General features: G+C 41.0%; 1 protein-coding gene across 1 annotated transcript in view; it reads right to left on the reverse strand.

Annotated features, from left to right (window-relative positions):
* ANXA5 (annexin A5) overlaps positions 1-19,840 on the reverse strand; it is a 30,989-nt gene extending 11,149 nt beyond the window's left edge. The window contains exons 1-6 of the mRNA XM_010362566.2: positions 19,595-19,840; positions 19,319-19,362; positions 8,072-8,156; positions 6,348-6,442; positions 5,046-5,159; positions 3,364-3,454 (exon numbers count right to left, since the gene is read on the reverse strand). Coding sequence (XP_010360868.1) covers positions 3,364-3,454; positions 5,046-5,159; positions 6,348-6,442; positions 8,072-8,156; positions 19,319-19,327 — 394 coding nt within the window. The 5' untranslated portion in view covers positions 19,328-19,362; positions 19,595-19,840. The remainder of the gene's footprint in view (positions 1-3,363; positions 3,455-5,045; positions 5,160-6,347; positions 6,443-8,071; positions 8,157-19,318; positions 19,363-19,594) is intronic.
* Positions 19,841-20,870: the final 1,030 nt, after the last annotated feature.

Raw genomic sequence — 20,870 nt, forward strand, 5'->3', positions numbered from 1 at the left:
TGCCCCATTAATCAAATGAAAGTGACATAAAAGAAGAAATATTATATTTGGTTAACATAAATTCCCTCTATTCCATCTCTGAATGCTCTCAGCAAATGCTTTCAGTGAGTAGTTGGACAAAAAAGAATTAAAGCTCCCAAAGGCACTCAATTCAAACTTAAATCAAGACTCAGCCATTTAGAAATTATCTTGACCAATGTAGTCATTAGTCTAGAGACACATGATGGTACTGGAAAGTCTCCAAAACACAATCAGTCATAACCTTAAATTCTGTTTTGCTTTCTTTCAAATCTTTTACATGGTTAGCTTCCAAATGTCTTCCATCCTCTAATATTCTGGGATTTATTTCTTTGGGCATGGCCATCACTCCCCCAATAAGGTATTTTTTCTCTGCAGAAATGAAGTTAACTCTGAGAGACAGCAATGATATTTTAAAGTACGCCCCCCTCCCACCTCTATTTCCAGCTGCTCAATGTAAGGCCATATAAAAGCGGAGAATTGGGATCTACAAGAGTCTACAAGTCTTTCTCACTACTCTCAAACAGTTGCTATTAAAGGAAAGGAGGCCTTACTCTAAGGCATTTAAATATTTAATTATTATGTGAAAGCAAACGAACTTTAAAAGCCTGAAACTTCTATTTTAAAAGGCCCGGAAGAGTTATGTGTTTATTTCAACCAGTTACCCAAATACAAAACCTTGTAGGAATCTTTAATTCTTTCTTCTATGCCAACACCTGTATATATTAACCATTAAATCCTATCACGTTTCTCCTGTCCCTGATTTATCCTCCTCACACCTCTCACTAACCTAGGTTGGGCCATAATTCCTAAATACCTAGCTTACCTCCCACACACATAACTGTCCAATTAGCCTTTCTATTCAAATCTCCTTCCTCCCTCAGTTGTTCCTTCAGCACTCCACTGCCCATTCAGGAATTTACAGTACCTTTGAATTAAGTCCAAATTCCTAATCCAGTCATGCATAACCATCTATATGAGCCTAACCTCGCTTGTTCCATTTACCTGCCACAATGGACATGCACACATCCTCCACAGCAGCCAGGCCCTCTCCATCCCTCAATATACTCTCCACAGTCCAGTTTCCATGCCATTAAAGACAAGCAGTACCTCACCCAAAAATACCTTTTCTACCTACTCAAAATGCACCGTCTTTTTTTCCCAGCTTTATTATGATGGACAAATAAAAATTGTATATATTTAAGGCATATACCATGATGTTTTGATATATGTGTACATTATGAAATGATTACCACAATCAAGCTAATCAGCATATCCATCACTTCATATAGTCTATATTTTTGTGTGTGGTGAGGACATTTAAAATATACTCTCTTCGCAAATTTCAAGCATATAATACAGTTATACTTTCACTAGAGTCACCATGCTGTACATGAGATCCCCAGAACTTATTCATCCTGCCTAACTAAAATTGTGTACGCTTTGATCAATGTATCACCAGTCCTTTCTCCCATTCACCCCGCCCCTATACCCTAGCAAACACTGTTTTACTATCTGTTTCTTTTTTTTTTTTTTTTTTTGAGACGGAGTCTCACTCTGTCGCCGGGGCTGGAGTGCAGTGGCCGGATCTCAGCTCACTGCAAGCTCTGCCTCCCGGGTTCACGCCATTCTCCTGCCTCAGCCTCCCGAGTAGCTGGGACTACAGGCGCCCGCCACCTCGCCCGGCTATATTTGTATGTTTTAGTAGAGACGGGGTTTCACAGTGTTAGCCAGGATGGTCTCGATCTCCTGACCTCGTGATCCGCCCGTCTCGGCCTCCCAAAGTGCTGGGATTACAGGCTTGAGCCACCGCGCCCGGCCTTACCATCTGTTTCTATGAGTTCAATTTTTTTAGATTCAACATAAGTGAGATCATGCATAGCTTATGCCTTGTGCCTAGCTTATTTCACTTTGCATTATGTCCTCTACATTTATCCATGATGTTGAAATGACAGGATTTCCTCTCTTTAACACTGAATAGTACTCCCATGTGTGTGTGTCTGTTTGTGTGTGTGTGTGTGTGTGTGTGTGTGTGTGTGTGTGTGTGTGTGTGTATTCTTTATCTATTCATCTGTCAATGGACACTTTGTAAACCCACCTAGTCTTGAAACTCTGCTGCATGTGTGATTTGTACCATGAAGCCTCCCTAACATCCAAAGCTATGATGACCTCTCTCTTCTGAATGCATTTTTGCATTTAATATTATTGGTATTTTACTTTAGTTTGAATTTTATTTTCCTTTAAATATTGCAGTCATTCTGTCATGTCACCCCTGAGGAGACTGCATGCAAACTGCCTGAGGACAAGAGCTGGGTTATGCACACCTTTTGTCACTCATGACAACTAGCACACTGCCAGACACACAGCCAGTGCTCAATTATACAGCTGAGTAGCACAGACCACAGTTATAACCCCGTTTGAGCACACCATTTGTAATCCAGTAGCACAAAGGTTCTCATCAACGTCAACATCCCCAGAAAGAGATACTTGAATAGTACATCAAATAAAGTTCAAAGTTGAGATACATGTATCACTTCTGCCTTAGTGGTTGGGAACTTACTGCCTATAAAAAGAGAAGCAGGAAAGAGAGATTCAGCCCTTTAGAAAGGTAATTATACAGTTGCTCTAAACTATCACACTGTTTTGACTTGCTGGGTTAACAAAGTCATTTCTAAGATTAACAAACTAATGACAAGATACAGTCCCTAGCAAAAGACACTAGGCTTGGAGTCTGTTGACTGAGCTGAGAAACTGGATAGTCTGACCCTCCTCAATCAGGCAGGAGAAAGAGCTGGCTACAAGAAATCTGGTAAGAAAAGGACTCTCTACCTCTACTTTTTATTTCATTTTCTTGATTCTATTCATGGGATATATTTCAGGCTGAAATGCAGATTTCTGTTCATGAAAAAGGCATACACTTTATCAACTCTGATGTGGGAAAGGGTTTAGGTTTCTCTTCCAAAGTTCCAAAAGTACTTTTTATATAACTCCTAAATTTTGCTAACATAAAGCTAAATATTTTTAAAGGAGGAAAAACCATTTTTACCTTAATGTTAACATAAAGACAACCTGTGTATCCCTACACTAATTGCAAATCCTATGCAAAAGTAAACTCCATCTTCAGCAGCAGCTTCTTATAAAATGTTAAAATAAAAGAGGATAACAAGCCAGTCTTTTCCTTACTGAAGGAGAAAAATAGCTTGAATTGCAGGTCATTCATTCATTCATTCATTCAATCATCATTTACTGCCTGCCTCCCATACCTACAAAGGACTGCATTCAAATCAGAGAAATGAAGGAAGTAACAGTGGAGGTGAAGTCAAAATATAACTCACAAACATTTACCTTCTTCATAAACTTCTTTGATGGCTCTTAGTTCTTCAGGTGTCCTTGAAGCAATAATTTCTGTCAGTACTTTTTCATCTGTTCCAGCTCCCTGTTTAGAGATTTTAATAGGGAAAACATGTCAATAAGACTTGAAAGAAAGTTATTTTCCCAGAATAGATGTTACCCAAATTGCACAGTTATATAAATATTATCCAGTATAACATGGATTTATTTGTATGTGAGTTCTATTAGTTACAGAAATAACAAATGTTAAATGATTTTCTCTCCAAAGACCATTTTATTCTTTTTGTCTAATGGAAAACAATGTTTCTCATGTGTATGTGTGTATATATGTGTACATATATATAACCAGTTACATAAATTTGTAACTTTTAATTTGATCACTTAATTCTAGTTTAAAAGTAAAACATTTTAATGAAAATTGAAGTAATTTTTAAAAACTGGAAGAGTAAAAATGAAAATTTCACATAAATGTACACGGAAGAGCACTGATACTTAAACAATATGCCCCTCAAAAGATAAACCCCTGACCCCCAAGTTAAGTGCTGTGCAGTCACAGGAAAATTCTACATCAAAGGTAACGATAAATATAGCATTGCTTAATTATTAGGAATTAAAACAGTATAAAGGAATTGAGAGTTGCTTTCTGGATTTTTGAAAAATCATTTTAGCTGGCTTTCCTTTTTCTGCTTTTAAAAATCACATCTACATCATTAAACTAAGAGATGCAACAATACAGCTGAACTTAATTTTTTTTAAAAGATAGTATATTCAAGCCTTATTCTCTTTATATTTCTAACTTTGCCAAAAATCAAGCACTGAAAAACCTAGAGTTCATTCTGTGGCAGAATTTCAACTACTGCTGACATTTCAGAAGCACTTAGCAAAAAAAGTACTTTTCTCAATAACCTAAGATTTTTGTTTATTCCAAAAGAATCACCATAGGAAAATGAAGAGACTGAGCACAAACCAGCTCCTATCAGGATGACCCTTCTCCTCTCCACTCCATCAGTAAGAATCCCTGAGAAACATTATTTCCTTGTTAAATTTCAGTGTGCCCATTCAAAATCTAACAGCGAACAACTGAACTACTTCCTGTCCCATGAGCCTAAACAAATGTGTCAATACCGTCATATTTATACAACATTCCAAACACCAGTCAAGGGAATACACATTTAGTTTTCGTTCCAACTGAAATTACAGCAAGTTTACCGGCTACTTCATTTTAGCATTTAGAAGGGCAGGAAAGAAGGAAAGAGTATGAGAAAATATTTATCTTGAAAATTCTCTCTGACGCTTTACCTTTTAACCTAAAATGATGTTATTGTTCCCTAATCAGGCAATTTTCCATTTAAAAAGATAAAAGAGCTCATCTGTAATATTTTTTAAACATCCTCAAAATCAGAAGACAGGCATGAAAATAAAATACAAAAAGCTATAAAAATATTAAAATTTTAAGTAGCCCCATTATTGAGTTTAAATGTACAAAAAGATGAAATGACACATTTGTAATTTTCTCCCTCCTTTACTGCTTATTGCCTCCCACTTTTGTCTTCCAAGCAACTCTCACTGAAATAATCAGATAAAATGTTTTAAATATGACAAATAAGAGGAAGTAATTACCGAAACAAAATAATACTATTTATGACAAGAATGTTCCTTTCACCCATCCTTTTTACCTTCAAGGCATGTTTCAGTTCATAAGCGTCATAAAGCCGAGAGGGTTTCATCAGAGCCACAATTAACTTTTCAAATTTTCCAGTTAGTTCTGATTTCAGGTCATCCAGAAGATCCTAACCCACAGAAAATACAAATTTGTTAACCAGCAGAAATTGTAATAAGATTCTTCTTAAATATGAATGACAGGCCTTTGCTCTAATGAATTCTTTATGTTGCCATCTCCAAGTAGAAGGCCCATGAGCTAAATAAAATCCCATAACCTTGAATAACATACTTTTAACCGGTGATCAAAATCTTACACTAAGGCAAACCCACTTACATGTCAAGATATTTGTTTCTAAAAGATGTTTTTCTTAACTTGAAAAAAAATGAATACCTTTAAAAGTAGACTTAAAATATTGTATTTTAAAAATACTATTCTGAGAAACATCTTTTTTTAATTCCAAAAAATAATCATATAATGAAATTTACAAAGGACATTTAGTCTCTTATACCCAAACATAATTTTTTTCTTTTTTCTCAATATCTAACAACATTCAAATACATAATAGATTATAGTCATTATTAAGACTCCTGATCACTGGGTGATATCTGTTCCTATGGGGAAACTGTGTATGTAATTATGAAAAAATTATGTAATTATGAAAAAAACCCAGTATTTCCTACCTATAAGTTTCAGCATACCACACAACTAAAAATGGGTGTTTAGAATACTTCCTTTATTGCTTTGCATTTGTTTTCTTAATTGACATATGTTTTCAGAATAAGAAGGCTATATTTAAGTTTTTCATGCACGCATTAATTCATTTAAATTTAAATAATTCAAATAATTCACTTAAATAATTCAAATAATTTTTTTTGAATTGTTAGTCAAATAAAAGCATTTAAATCAACTAATTAAAAATCCATGAGTTAAAATCATGACAAAAGGAACCAAGACTGTGACCGTGTTAAAACAAAACATATTTTAATACAGGCTTACACCTAGAAAACGAATAGTAAGACATCCATGTGAACGTGAGTGGGAAGCACAGAGGAAAAGAAGAGGGACAGTTCTCACCACAGGATCTTTTGGCACCTCGACAGCATTAGGCAAGGAAAAACAATTATGTGAGGATAAGCTGGGTGAGCACTGTATCCCAAGAGCTGATAATTTAGAGGAGAGTGGAAAAGAAACAGAAGTAGGGAAGTTGCAATCACAAAATAAATGATGCTTACAAAAGAATATCAGTATATTCCAAACTAGTCTTATAACTGATAGCTGTTCTCCCATTCTCTCTTGGGATGAAGTGTGATCTTACCCTGCCAAACAGAGTCTTAAAAGCCGCAGAGATTTCCTGGCGCTGAGCGTTACTTCGGGATGTCAACAGAGTCAGGATGCTCTCCTCATCTGTGCCTGCAATTTATGGTTAACAATTACATTTTGGCTCCTACATGCATACTCTCCCAATGATCTCGGCAACCCACTTCCCAGTCACCTTATTTCCTTGCCTCTCCCTATGCAAATATAAAATATATTTTATGGCCGGCGCAGTGGCTCACACCTGTAATCCTAGCTCTTTGGGAGGCCAAGATGGGAGGATTGCTTGAGGCCAGGAGTTCAAGACCTGCCTGGTCAACATAGTTAGACCCCCCCATCTCTTAGGAAAAAAAAAATATATATATATACGTGTGTGTGTGTGTATATATGTGTATATATATGTGTCTGTATATACACATACACACTATATATATATAAATGTTTTATTAAAGTTTACTTAAAATTTACTATATATAAAATAGTATGTTTCCAATATATTCTACCCCTATTCCCAACATATTGGGAAGTAGATGGAAAAATACTCCTGCCTTTTACAAAACTTAGTACACCTAGTTTTTCATGCAACAGATACTCAAATAACAACTATCCACAAGGCACAATATGCTGGGTGTTACAGGGGATTGAGGGAAGAGAAACAGACTCTGGCTTCAAATTACAATTTAAGGTAGAAATATAAAAACACACAAATAATTGTGAGCTAAGGCAAAATGTGACAAGTGCCTCAGGAGAGATCTAGGTGTCAAATGGGACTCAAAGAAGGGTCTCTTAGCTGATAGGAGGTGGAAGGGAGTCTTGGAGAATGCTTCGGGGAGAAGGTGACACCCACAAGTCTCAAAGGATGGAAGGATTGTGAAAGGCAGTGACAAAAGAAAGGACAGCTTTTAGAATGAGAGAAAAGCTCAGCAGTGGGGAAATACAGGGCTTTCATAAACAGCAGATAAGCCAGCATGGCTGGGTCTGAGAACACATTAAGCAGTAATGGGAGACGAGTCTGAAAAGGTGGGCTGGATGCAATGGAAGGACTTGCAGGGCCAGAAAGCACATGAGTAGTAGTAAAAAAGGAGCCTGAGCACAGAAGATCAGTGACACATGGAAATCCTTGAGAAGAGAGGTTAAATGACTAGAAAAGAGGCTGGGGAAAGAGAAGAGACTAGCAGAATGAGAATGGGATATCTGATTGGGAACAGAGCTACACAGCTGCTCACCTGCAGGGATGGCTGCCTCATCAACTCGGGCCTCTACCACACAGGTGAGGGTGACAAGCTCAAAAGCACAGAGGCTGAATTTAACTGCCTGTTCAGTTCTAGAGACTGAATATTAGGGATGGTTTATAGCAAGCTTGTCCAACCCACGGCCTGCAAGCCACATGTGGCCCAGGACAGCTCTGAATGCAGCCCAACACAAATTCATAAACTTTCTTAAAACATTATGAAATTTTTTTGCGACTTTTTTTTTTTTTTAGCTCATCAGCTATCATTAGTATTAGTGTATTTTATGTGTGGCCCAAGACAATTCTTCCAATGTGGCCCAGAGAAGCCAAAAGATTGGACACTCTTGGTTTATAGTATTATTTTGTTACCTTAACATGTCTCTTCTCCTACAGATTTCAGATCAAAATATTCTAAAATAATTCTTACTGTAATTAATGACTTGTTTGGAAAAACAAATATCACATTTGCTTTAGAAAGAGGAAGCTAAATTTACCCAGGCCTTTCATGGCCTTCCGAAGAGTTTCTGCATCAGCCCGCTCATCAAATCCAGGGAAGTCAGTCACAGTGCCTCTGAGAACCTAATTCAGGAAACACAGTGGTATTATTCATGTCATGACTAATATGACAAAGTAAATAATACAAACAGGAAGCCGCTTGCTATATATCACATTCAGTCATTAAATAAATTTACCATTTGATAAGATTTGTGACTCCTTTTGAGCTGGGAAGTGAAGCATTTACAATGGGGATTGGCAAGACCAATTCAGCACAGAAGCTATCCTGACCACCTGTAATACCATCAGTGGGAAGGCTGGCTGTCTCTTCTCTGTGACCAAACCCCACCAACACCTCCTGGTTCACAGAGGGCACTTCTTTGCAGGTCCCCTTCCCATTAAGTCTCACACCATTTTGATCTACAAGCATACTGAGCCCGCATTAAATCTTAATACCCTGTCCTGAGTACTCAATTCTAAGCAATGCTCTTGTTACATGCCTTTTCATCTAAGTCCTGTTTTTGTATACTTACTTAGGGACTTTATGATAACCCAGCAAAGCCTGAAATGATCGTTCATGTGTCAGAGGAATACAAATCTTTGAATTTAGAACTTTATAAAGGTATATTGGAAGACATTCTTCATAAAGCTTCCTGTTACACACTACTTTATCATATATATACACTGCTTTTAATAACCAAAATATCTTCATATTTCAAAAAAAGTTACTGATATCATTAGATCCTTAGAGTCAGAAAGCTTTACTAATACTGAGCCATAAAAGTTTATCTTACACTAAATGGAGGCTCACAGAATTTACTTGACCGGTAAACATTTTTGCATTCCCTCAAAACTCCTGCTTATGTACCATCTAAACTGAGAAACAAACAGCTAAAAGGACTGTAAAGCTAGCCTAGTTTACAATCTTACATGTCTTATTATAAATGCACAAAAGCACAGCCATCAAAAAGGAGGAAAGTTTCTTTTCCACCTTAGCCTCCGATTGTTGCATATGCCAACAATAACATAATACTAATCAAATTTTAAAAGATGACAACAGAGAGAGAGAGCCACGGTGAAGAACTTCCCCAGGACATAGTGTCAAAGATCAGTTCAGTGGCCTTCTCTCTGTAGTGGCACTAAATTAGGCTTCCTGAAAAAGTGGCACTCATGGATCCAGGAGATAACGACAAAGACTCTCTCTCTGGCCACACTTTGAAAGGCTCCCCTGAGCCCTCTTCTCAACTCGTCCTTGTCGCTGGGCCTCCTTTGCCTGCCTAGCAAGAAGCTTGCTAAGTCAGTTTACAGAGTATACCCCTACTTTTGGAATCTGATCACTCTCTGTTATGAACTGAATATGTGTCCCCTCAAAATTCATATGTTGAAACCCTACCCCACCACATGATGGTAAATAGGAGGTAGAGCTTTTGCGAGATAATTAGAATTAGATGAAGTCATGAAAGCATGAAAGCAGGTCCCCCAAAATGAGATCAGCATCCTTGTAAGAATCCAGAGAGAGCTTGCTTCTCTCTGCTCTGTCATGTGAGGCTACAATAATGTCTAGAAGACAGCCCTCACCACACCCAACACGCTGGCACCCTGAGACTTCCAGTCACCAAAACTTTGAGAAATGAATTTCTTTCTTTATAAGCCACCCAGTCTATAGTATTCTGTTACAGCAGCCCAATGAACTAAGGCACCCTCTGTATCTGATCAATTTCCTCATCCCCTTCCCCCTACATCTGATCATCCTGGCCTGCCTTCAGCAAGAATCCTATTAAGTCAGTTTAGAATCCTATTAAGTCCCCTTAACTTGATGTTTCGTCTTAGTAACTTTCCATCCACTGACCTCACTCTGCTTGTTAGCTATAAATCCCCAGTTGTCTTCCCTGTATTCAGAGTTGAACCTAATCTCTCTACATGACTTACATTGTAATATTCTTGACTGAGGTCTTCCTTACCATCAGAATAACTTTTTCTTCAACAATGGTCCTTACTCTTGTTCAAGAAGAGAAGACACACTGTTCTTTCCTCTGAACAGGGTCAGCTAACAGAGAACTTATGAGAAAACCTGACCTCATGAAGCCCCACATGACCTTAACTCCAAAGTCAAGTGGTATGATCTTGAGGCCAAAAGAATACAATTCAAGAGAAAAAGAGGTGTTTCCAGGTTGATGTCCCAGCCCCAGGTTGTTGAAAGCACCACTGGTAGCAGCTTTCACTCCCTCTGTGCCTCAGCTAAACAAGGGACTGTGGCCAACTAGGAAAAGGGGAAGGGGAGCCTCTCTCCCACTTGTCTCGTGGAGAGGTTATGAAACTAAGCCAGAGCTGTTCATTCCACCAAGAGGGAAATCCACCCACAGCCAGGCTAGTCTCCATTTCCACCCCATCTAAGGAGCACAGACACATAAAGACCAATAGATTCCCTGCCCTTCACATTCATTCCATACCTTAATCCATATGAAACTGAATGGTTGAATACTGACAACTTCATAAAAGGAGTTATAGTTTAGAAGATAAATCTGCAAGATTTGAGAAGATGATGCTTCAAAATTAAGTCTGGGTTAGGAAATTTCTTTCTCTCAGATCAAGTTACAGCTTCTCTTTAATGAGACCACTTCAAATTGATCAATATCATTGTAAAAATGAAAAAACTCCACAAGTTTTCTTAATGTGAGAACTTAGAACTGAATGCTCCTTGCAGTTCACCTGTCTTTTTACTCATTGACTCACCATCTTTTGAATGCCTCCCACGTCCAAGTATTATACTAACTACTAGTTAAGAGTCAGGATCCCTCAAGTTAAGTATGAAATGACAGGCATATAACTAATCAAGTGCAGCAGAATACGTACACACAGAGGCTGGATTAGGGCAATGTGAGCACATTTGAGAACTATATTGGGAAGTGTGAAAAGAGAAAAAATTCAGGAAAAAAATTCCAACGACTCTCGAAAGTTGCCTGTGAATTTGCCAGGCCAATCTGGTACTTTGGATAAACAGTTAAGTATTTCAACAAGCAGTAAGGTTGAAAGAAAAACAAGGGAAAGGTCGCAGTGAAGGGAGGGGAAGGGGATAAAAGCCATGCTAAAATGTGCAGACTTCATTCTGTAGTCAACAGGAAGCCACTGGAGGACACTCAGACAGGGAAGAACAATGTCAACTCTCCACAGCAATATGCCTCTGGCAGCAGTGGACACGATGGAACGGACTGTGCAAGAGTGACAAGAAGACTGCTTAGAAACTAACAACACAAAGAAGGAAAGGAAGATCTAAACAAAGGCAGGGACAGAAACAGGCCCCGGGTAGACAGGAACTATTTAGGATGATTCTGTTTTTTGGATGAGAAAAAGGATGGCTGGCTTTGCATTTCTCCACAGTAGGCTTGTGAGTTGTCAGCATACACGGGTAGTAGCTGGAGGAGGCCACCACGCAAGACAATATTAATGGGGTGAAAAGAGCCAGAGGAGAAAGAAAGGGAAGGTGACCTACAATCAGAGTGGCAGCTAGTATCTGCCAAGTGCAGCAATGCACCAGGCACCATGCACAGAGCTTCACACAGATCATCTCAGGGAAATCCCATCTTACAGACAAAGAAACATACTGGCTCAGAAAGGTTTTAGCAAATGAGTCACCCAAGTGACCATCAAACAAGCAAGTAGCAGAGATGGGACTTGAAGCCACAGGACCTTGACTCCTGGGCTCTTACCCATGAAGCTACACTGCCCTCCCAAAGGCAAAAAGAAAATCCAAGGAGGGTGATGGCATGGAAGCTAAAGGAGACAAATGTTCCAAGAGGAAAGAAAGAGGAGGCTGTGTCCAATACCACTGGAAGTCAAGGAAGAGCTAAGACTGAAAGGGTCCACTGGATAACTAGGAGGTCTTTGGTGACGTTTAATAATCTGGCTATAGGACACTCAGGAATGAATTGAGGGAAAGACCGTCTCAATGAAACAATAGTTTGCAAACCAGGCTTTTAAAAATAGTTTGCAAACCAGGCTTTTTTTTAAAAAAAAAAAAGGTAAGAAAAAAAAAAAAGGCTTGATCCAGTTTATAGGCTATGAAGAAAATTCTGGAGAGACAGAGAGGTTAAAAACAGGGAGAAGTTAGAAACAGAAGAGACATGAGGGATTGGCCTAAAGAAAAAAGGTATCTGACACCAGAGACTGAAGGAAATTGGATGAAAGATGAATGGAAGAAAAGCATCTAAAAATCTCACCTACTAAGTATGAAGGAACAACTGCTGGTCCTCTTTTTGAGAGCTTTCTAGAAATTGTGAAACACTTTTGCTACATTCCATACAATCAGAGTCACCCACCAAGGATGACAAAGCCACGTAGCAGTATTAAGAGACCAGATGTGAATCAGAGAAATGAGTCAGAAGGGCAGAACCCTTGTTTGGACATCCTGCCCAAACCCCATCGCTGCCCACACAAAACTGTCTGCAAATGTGACTTCAAATGACTCATTCAAGAGGGCTTCCCCTGTTTCCTGGAGTTCCCACACTTTACGCAGATTAATGCCAACTCTTAAGTAGGTACTGTTCCCTCACCCATTCACCCATCCTCAGTTCATCCTCAATTCCCTTTATCTGCTTAAAACAATGCCTTAGGAAGAGAATTATAATATATTCTTAGATAATACTTGGCCAAAATATACAATTCACTCTTTTAATTCTCACCTTCGAAAATATCCATTCTTTAGGTCTATAATTGTGTTGGCTTTTTTTTCTCTAAATGAAAAAGTTCTTTACCCGCAAAGACTAGGTATGCCAAAATAAAATGAATAAAACCAACCAAACACCAAGGGAAGGGTTGCTTTTCTAGACACAGAACTTAGACGTAAATAACAATTTCAAGTTTAAAGATGAGAAAGTATTCACCTGTCTGGAACATTTTATATAAAGCTTTCCTGAAGACACAGAAAAGGACTAAACTCTCTTTGTTCTCCAGTTCCATGTAATCAATATTTACTCAAATACCCACCCCCCACCCTGCCCGCCACACCGGCATTCCACATAATATTAATTAGGAGCTGGAAATCATGAAGCAAACCACAAGCCGAACAACTGCTAAGCCACTATGCAGTGATTTTTAAGGGTGGTTCTTCTGAGCCTCAGGTTTCCAAAGACCTTGGGGCCACTCCAAAAAACAGGAAGCTGGGAAGACAATTGCCTTCCAACTCCATGTATATACACCAGGGCCCTACCTTATGTACGTACTAGGGGCCCGTTAATATTTCCTGCAATACTGGTTCCCACTAATAAGAAAATAAATTGTTTATCACTGTACTACGAAAAAAAATAAGAGCATAAAAGAGGGAAATGTCAGTGTGACCTGATTATGCTTTGAGCTGCAAAGTAAAATAACTATCAGGGAAAAAATTAGGACCTCCAAGAAGACTGAGTACAAACACATCAGAGGTCAGAGACATGCTCTCAACCCCCAATCCTAACCCTTGCTCTAATCCCAACTCAGAAAAAGTGAATGTTATACTTCAAAGCGTTAAACTCGAACTAGTCTATTGCTTACTTTTGTGTAATTTCCTTTCCTTTTCATGCTCTTTTTTACTTGTTTTTGCTTCTTTCCATTTGTCTATCCATCCTACTACCTCTGACCTGTTTGTTAAAATCAAATGCAAGGGAGAAAAAAACATCACTGGAGAACAGACTAAGTTGTTTGCATTGTGGTAGAAAAGAAGGTTTTGATAACAAAGTAAAGCTTTGTAAAATGATTTAAATTTTTGTTGTGTATTTCTTTAATGCTCTGTGTTTAATGTTGTGTCTCTTTACCAGTGTAAGAATGACTTCCCTTGGCAAACACTAATAAAATGGAAAGTTAAATTGTGTGCTCCTACAAGTTGCCCAAGAATAACTCCAGTGATGTCTTGAGTGAGTTAAAGTGAGCAGGTGGCACTGGCCACACTGAGTTCACACTGGAGGTCAGAGGAGAGTGTGCTATTTTACCAAACTGTTCCACTGGGCATTCCATGAATAACATTTAAAAAGTTCTATCAATAACCAATTCATTCACACTGGCATTTCAAAAACAATCACGGGTATAGATTTCTCATATTAGAGAAGAGTGTATACAGATTCACAATTTCATTTCCTTTTGTATCTAAACAAGGGGCACAAATCTAATGAACATGGCTGTTCCTAGACAAAGGTAGGAAATAAATCAGCTTCAAATCTTTTTTAGTGGAAGAGATAAATAATATATAAACAAATGGATCTGGCCAGATGCTGTGGCTCACGCCTATAATCCCAGCACTTTGGGAGACCAGGGCACGTAAGGTCAGAAGTTTGAGACTAGCCTGGGCAACTTAGCATAAACCCCGTCTCTACGAAAAATACAAAAATTAGCTGGGCACCACCACACCCCACTATGGTCCCAGCTACTCATTCAGGAGGCTGAGGTGGGAGGATCACTTGAACACTAGAGGCAGAGGTTGCAGTGAGCCCAGATAGTGCCACTGCACTCCAGCCTGGGTGACAGGGTGAGACTCCATCTCAAAACAAAACAAAACAAAAAAACAAACAGAACCTACAGAAATAAAATAGCATTTAGAGGACTTAAGAGATCATATATACCTTACTATTTACTAGATAGTGCCATCTGAGTGTTTTCTAAGAAACTCAAATTCAACATATCCTCTACTGTTTCTTCCCTGCCTCAAACCTGCATTTTTTTTCCAAAAAAAAAAAAAAAAACCACCCACACACAATCAACCATGGTCAAGCAAGCCAGTCCTGTGACCCTCCCCTGACCCTTTATCAGTTAACAACCACCCCAGTCAAGTATCAAATTTGCCCACCCTCCCCAACAGGCCCCTCCTATCTAAAACCTGAGACACTGCCTACTTTAAGCCTTTGAGGTCTCACTGGGATTACCACAACAGAGCCTATGTGGTTTTCCAATACTCAGCTTCCCTCTCCCTTCTCTCAACCCCCACTCCACCACCCTGCCTTTGCATCTTCCAGAAATGCACCCATCACACTGGCCCCAGGGTGAGCTTTGTTTAATATAAATCTGACAGTGGCACACCTCAACCGGCAACTCTTTGATAGCTCTCTATCACCTATAAAATGGTTCATAATCTTTAGTGCTGGCTCCTGTCTACCTATCTGGCATTCCTTTCCAAGACAGGGCTTGATTTCCCCACCTCACTGCAGTTTCATTCCATCATGCTAAACTCTTTTATACCCCTAAGTATTTATTTGCTGTTGTTGCCTCTCAGTATAATGGCTTCCCTCCTTTGTCCCATACAAAGAATGCCAGCTAAGTAACCTCAATTTCCCCTGCTGTGAAACAAAAATAGTAATACCTATTTCCAAAACTATGTTATGAGGACTAAATAATGCACACACGAGACTTGGCAACGCAGCTATTATATCAATAAATCTTAGATCCATTTCCCATTGCGCTCATGTTTAACAATACTTGGCACACAGTGAAAGTGCAAAAGCCTCATACATTCATGAATGCATGCACAGATGAAAAAGAGAACAGTTAAGAACTAGTGTCCGGCCGGGCGTAGTGGCTCATGCCTGTAATCCCAGCACTTCGGGAGGCCGAGGCACACGGATCACTTGAGGTCAGGAGTTCGAGACTAGCCTGGCCAAGAGCAAAACTCTGTCTCTACTAAAAATACAAAAACTAGCCAGGCGTGGTGGCACATGCCTGTAATCCCAGCTACTCGGGAGGCTGAGGCAGGAGAATCACTTGAACGCAGGAAGCAGAGGTTGCAGTGAGCTGAAATCGTGCCACTGTGCTCCAGCCTGGACTACAAAGCGAGACTCCATCTCGGGGGGGGGGGGGGGGGAAACTAGCGTCCAAAGAAATGAAGCCAGGAGTATAATTTCTTGCAATTAATCAATTGTTTACATATTATGTAAATTACTACACTGAAAGACTGGGTCTAAGAAATACTTAAAGCAAAGGTCTTAGGAGCCCTAATTTTTAAAAACCAGATGCATTTGTGAAATTTTAGAATAGTGTGAAGGATATATGAATAAAATGTATTTCAGGAATGAATCTATGCTGTAAAAGCATTGTTATATTTTACCATTTTGAACTTTTTTTTTTTTTTTGAGTCTTGCTCTGTCTCCCAGGCTGGAGTGCAGTGGGCGGATCAGAGCTCACTGCAAGCTCCGCCTCCCAGGTTTACGCCATTCTCCTGCCTCAGCCTCCCGAGTAGCTGGGACTACAGGCGCCCGCCACCTCGCCCAGCTAGTTTTTTGTATTTTTTAGTAGAGACAGGGTTTCATCGTGTTAGCCAGGATGGTCTTGATCTCCCGACCTCTTGATCCACCCGTCTCGGCCTCCCAAAGTGCTGGGATTACAGGCTTGAGCCACCGCACCCGGCCATCATTTTGAACTTCTAAGTCATTAAAAGAAGAAAGCCGGACTGCCTGCCTCTAACTAGCTTGATCACCTGTGTAGGCTTTCTAAGGCGAACTGGGTATTAGATAAAGAAATTAGGGTTTGCTGAATGCCAATGAATTGCTCAGTGGCTTGCAAAGCAGCCAAGTAGTTTTGGATCTAGTTCTTTCTCAGCAGCCAAAATGAACTTAAGAGTTAAACAGATAAGGAATTGAGAGAGACCCTCAGGAGCAGCACAGGCCATGGATAACAGGTAACCCCGATCTAAGATCCCAAGAGTGAACATTAGCTCCAGAGAGACTTGACTTTAAAAATGAATGGCATGAAAAGATGCAATCAATATCTAGTCAGCTCCTCTGGAATGAGCTTCATCTCAAATTTATTTATTTACATTTATCCTGCTTGCTTGGCACAGGGCTTTTTAAAATTATTATAATAATTTTAAACCAAACGAAAATATTTCTGATCAAACCTTGTAACTTAAACATATATCATAGAGGTAATTCTGATGTTCATGAAGTTTCTAATGAACAATTATGTAGCCTAATTTTGCCTTCATGACATTCTTTTTTTTTTTTTTTTTTTTGAGACGGAGTCTCGCTCTGTCGCCCGGGCTGGGGTGCAGTGGCTGGTTCTCAGCTCACTGCCTTCATGACATTCTTACTGCTCAGATGCCGCACCCAACTTTAACACTAAACTTTTTTTTTTTTTTGAGACGTAGTCTTACTCTGTTGCCCAGGCTGGAGTGCAACGGCACGATCTGAGCTCACTGCAACCTCCGCTTCCCGGGTTCAAGTGATTCTCCTGCCTCAGCCTCCTCCCGAGTAGCTGGGATTACAGGTGTGCACCACCATGCCTGGCTAATTTTTGTATTTTTAGAAGAGATGGGGTTTCACCATGTTGGTCAGGCTGGTCTCAAACTCCTGACCTGGTGGTGATCTGCATGCCTCGGCCTCCCAAAGTGCTGGAATTATAGACATGAGCCACCGTGCCTGGCCAATACTAAATATTTTAACAAAATGTTTTACTTTCATGATTTCCAAGAATAACTAGTAACAAAACTAGAGCAAAATTTAACACTGTGTATCTTTTTTAAAACATAAGTTTTATGATGAGTAAAAACTAGTTTTGATAGAAACCAGTCTTGGTGTTAGACTGTCATAGGGCTTAGGTACATAATTTTATATGCAAACCACCATTCTAGGTTTTGTATACACATGGCCTTTATGATACTAATCATTCCTTGAAATTATTAAAATTAATGTCCACAACCGGAAAATATGTTCACTTACACTATTTGGGTAAACAGTCTACATGATGAAAAGGAATTGATGGGACCTCAGACATCACGGGAGAACTTACAAGAGATTCAAGAAACTGCCAAATGAGCAAAGATAGAGGGAATTATTATTCTGTGCTTGTTAAATCTTCATGTACCTCACCACACAAGCATATCAAGATAGGAAAAATATTTCTCAGGAAAGGAAAGCTAATTCCGCATAAAACTATCCTTTCTATGGAGAAGAACCTAAACCAAACTTTCCACTTGAAGTAATATGAGAACTGTTTTACTGTAACATTTAAGTGCAAAAGAGAAGGTAAGAATGGGATCACTGTATAAGTTTACTAAAGTAACCAACTCATCTTAATCCTCCCATTTTCACTTGGAAAGGACCAAGAAACCTTATTCAATTTTGATAAGTCAATCTGATAAAAAGTGAACTATAAATAAGAGAGAACATTGTTTTAGCAGTTAAAACACTTGTTTAAAAAAAACCATCTGGACTCTGACAAGCCAGTTAGATTGACAAGATCTGTGAAATCTGTATAACATGGTCAATATTTAAAGACCTTAAACTATCTTCTCTTTCCTACATTTTTGATAAACATTAATAATAGTAAAGAAGCCAGGCGCAGTGACTCAGGACTGTAATCCCGCCGAGGCGGGAGGATCACTTGAGGCAAGGAGTTTGAAACCAGCCTGGCCAACATGGTGAAACTCCGTCTCTACTAAAAATACAAAAATTAGCCGGGTGTGGCGGGGCGCCTGTAATCCCAGCTACTTGGGAGGCTGAAACACGAGAATTGCTTGAACCCGGAAGGCAGAGGTTGTAGTAAGCGAGATCACTGCATCACTGGACTCCGGCCTGGGCGACAGAGTGAGAGTACCTCTCAAAAAAAAAAAAAGGAAAAAAAAACAGTAAAGAAAGCCTGCAATAGATTATCAATTTCTGAAACAGTCCCAAGTCCCAAGGCAAATTCAACTGAGAATTCGTTCCACGAGTTCATTGCTTAAGAAAAACAGCGCTTGTGTTTAATCTTTTGCATTAAAAAAAAAAAAAAAAATCAGAGCCTACAACCTACAGTTTATTTTAGTAAAACTGGGCTGAGCAACTGGAAAAAGCCAATGCTCCATCACAGTATTAAAATACAGAAAACTTTGCGGAAAAAAAATAAAGGAAGTCAAGGAGGGGGGGAAATGCGTTCGCCTCACATGACCACGATGAGCTGTTTTTGCTCTGGTTCTAATCTGAGCGACTCTCTGGATTTTGACGAAGGCCCACTTTTACACATTCACTCATGAAAAGGGAGCGCACACAAATCCGGCCACGTCACCAGCAGCTGCGCGCCAAGGCAGCTTGGCCGCGTCGGTGCTGGTTCCGGCGGGAGCTCCGCGAGGAGAACCGGGACACGTGAAAGGGGCGGGGAAGCAAAGGGGGAACAAGAAAGGTGGAAGCGATGTCCCCAAAGCAGGTTCCCTTTCCTCCTAAACTTTTTGGCCTTCAGACAAATCCTAAAAGTCCCTCGTCGCAGCATACAAAGTTGTGCGTAAATCCAGCGCGGTGCGGGGCGCACGGCCTTACCTGTGCCATGGCGACGAGTCAGGCCAGGGGAAGGTGAAGCAGGACTGCAAAGGAGAAGAGACCTCGAGCTTAGCGCGCCACTCGCAACTTAAGCCCTCCCCAAGCGCAGGTCCGCGGGGAGGCGCTAAGACAGCCCGGAGGGCCCCGCCACGGGGCCGACCCGCCCTCTCGCAGCTACCAGGACAGCTGTCGGCCGAACGTCCGCCTGAATCCAGTGCTCTGCGACCCCGCTCCCCTCTCCAGAGGGAGGCCCCTCCCCGGGCTGCGGCCACTCACCCAGACTGTGGGACCCAAGTGCCCCGAACCACCGGGAAAGCGGCGGAGCGCCGGGCGACGGTACACTGGGCAACGCCGGGATGAGGACGCCGAAGGATCGGGCGGCTGCACCGAGACTGATCCAAGCAACGGAAACGCCAGCGGCCCCGCCCCGGCCCTGCCCGGCTTGGCCCGGCCCACCCCAGCCAGGGACTCAACCGCAGGCAGGCCGCGCCAGCCCGGCCCGCCCCTGCCACGGCCTCAGCGCGCCTGCGTGGATCGCGGCTAGTCCCAGTCTGTCGCCCGCGGCGTGGACTGTCCCGCGGCTCTCGCGGGCCTGGGTGGGGCGCGGCCGCAGCGCTGCTGGAACCAGGAGGGGGCGGCCGCTCCCCCGAGGGCCCCAGGGACAGTCTTGTCCTCGCCCCGAGGGAAGGGCATGGGGAGCTGTCCAGGACTCGGGGTTTTGGAGGTGCTTGAGCCTCCCTGCCTTCTGTGACCGTAGGAACCGTAGCCTCACTTGGGTGCTCGACAGAGCAGTGCATGGGCGTCTTTTTGGAGGCGAGACAAAATCATCGCAGCTAAGGACAGCACGCCTTTGTCGATGGGATAGAAAAAACTTCGTGAAGGGAGGGCCGTTTCCCCAGTTGTTTCTGTTTCTGTTTTGTTTTGTTGGTTTTGTTTTGTTTTGTTTTTTGAGACGGAGCCTCACTCTGTCGCCAGGCCGGAGTGCAGTGGGGCTCACTGCAACCTCTGCCTCCCGGGTTCAAGTAATTCTCGTGCCTCAGCCTCCTAAGTAGCTGGGATTACAGGCGGCCGACACCACGCCCAGCTATTTTTTGTATTTTCAGTAGAAACGAGGTTTCACCATGTTGGTCAGGCTGGTCTCGAACCCCTGATATTGTGATCCACCCGCCTCGGCCTTCCGAAGTGCTGGGATTACAGGCATGAGCCACTGCGCCCGGCCTGTTTTGTTGTTGTTATTGTTGTTGTTGTTTTGTTGTTTTTAATGCTTATGATTGCTTTCTAGATGGCCCTCTCTTAAATGTACAGCCTTCTAGTAGCATATGTGGGGTATTCCAAAGCCTCTGCTTCCAATCAGTTTCTGTTTTCAAAACTAGCCTAGAACTTTAATATGACTTAAATTTAAGCCATGCCTCATATTGGTTCCACATGAAATATATGAGCATATGAGAGAGAGGGGGAGGGAGGGAGAATCTACAGCGTATTGTACTAGCATGGTGCTGTGTTCTGTGAAAGGGCCTTATATGCAAAGGAGCCCCCAAATGCGAAGAAGCCA

The sequence above is a fragment of the Rhinopithecus roxellana genome, chromosome 2 (genome assembly GCF_007565055.1).
Source record: "Rhinopithecus roxellana isolate Shanxi Qingling chromosome 2, ASM756505v1, whole genome shotgun sequence".
NCBI classification, from domain to species: Eukaryota; Metazoa; Chordata; class Mammalia; order Primates; family Cercopithecidae; genus Rhinopithecus; species Rhinopithecus roxellana.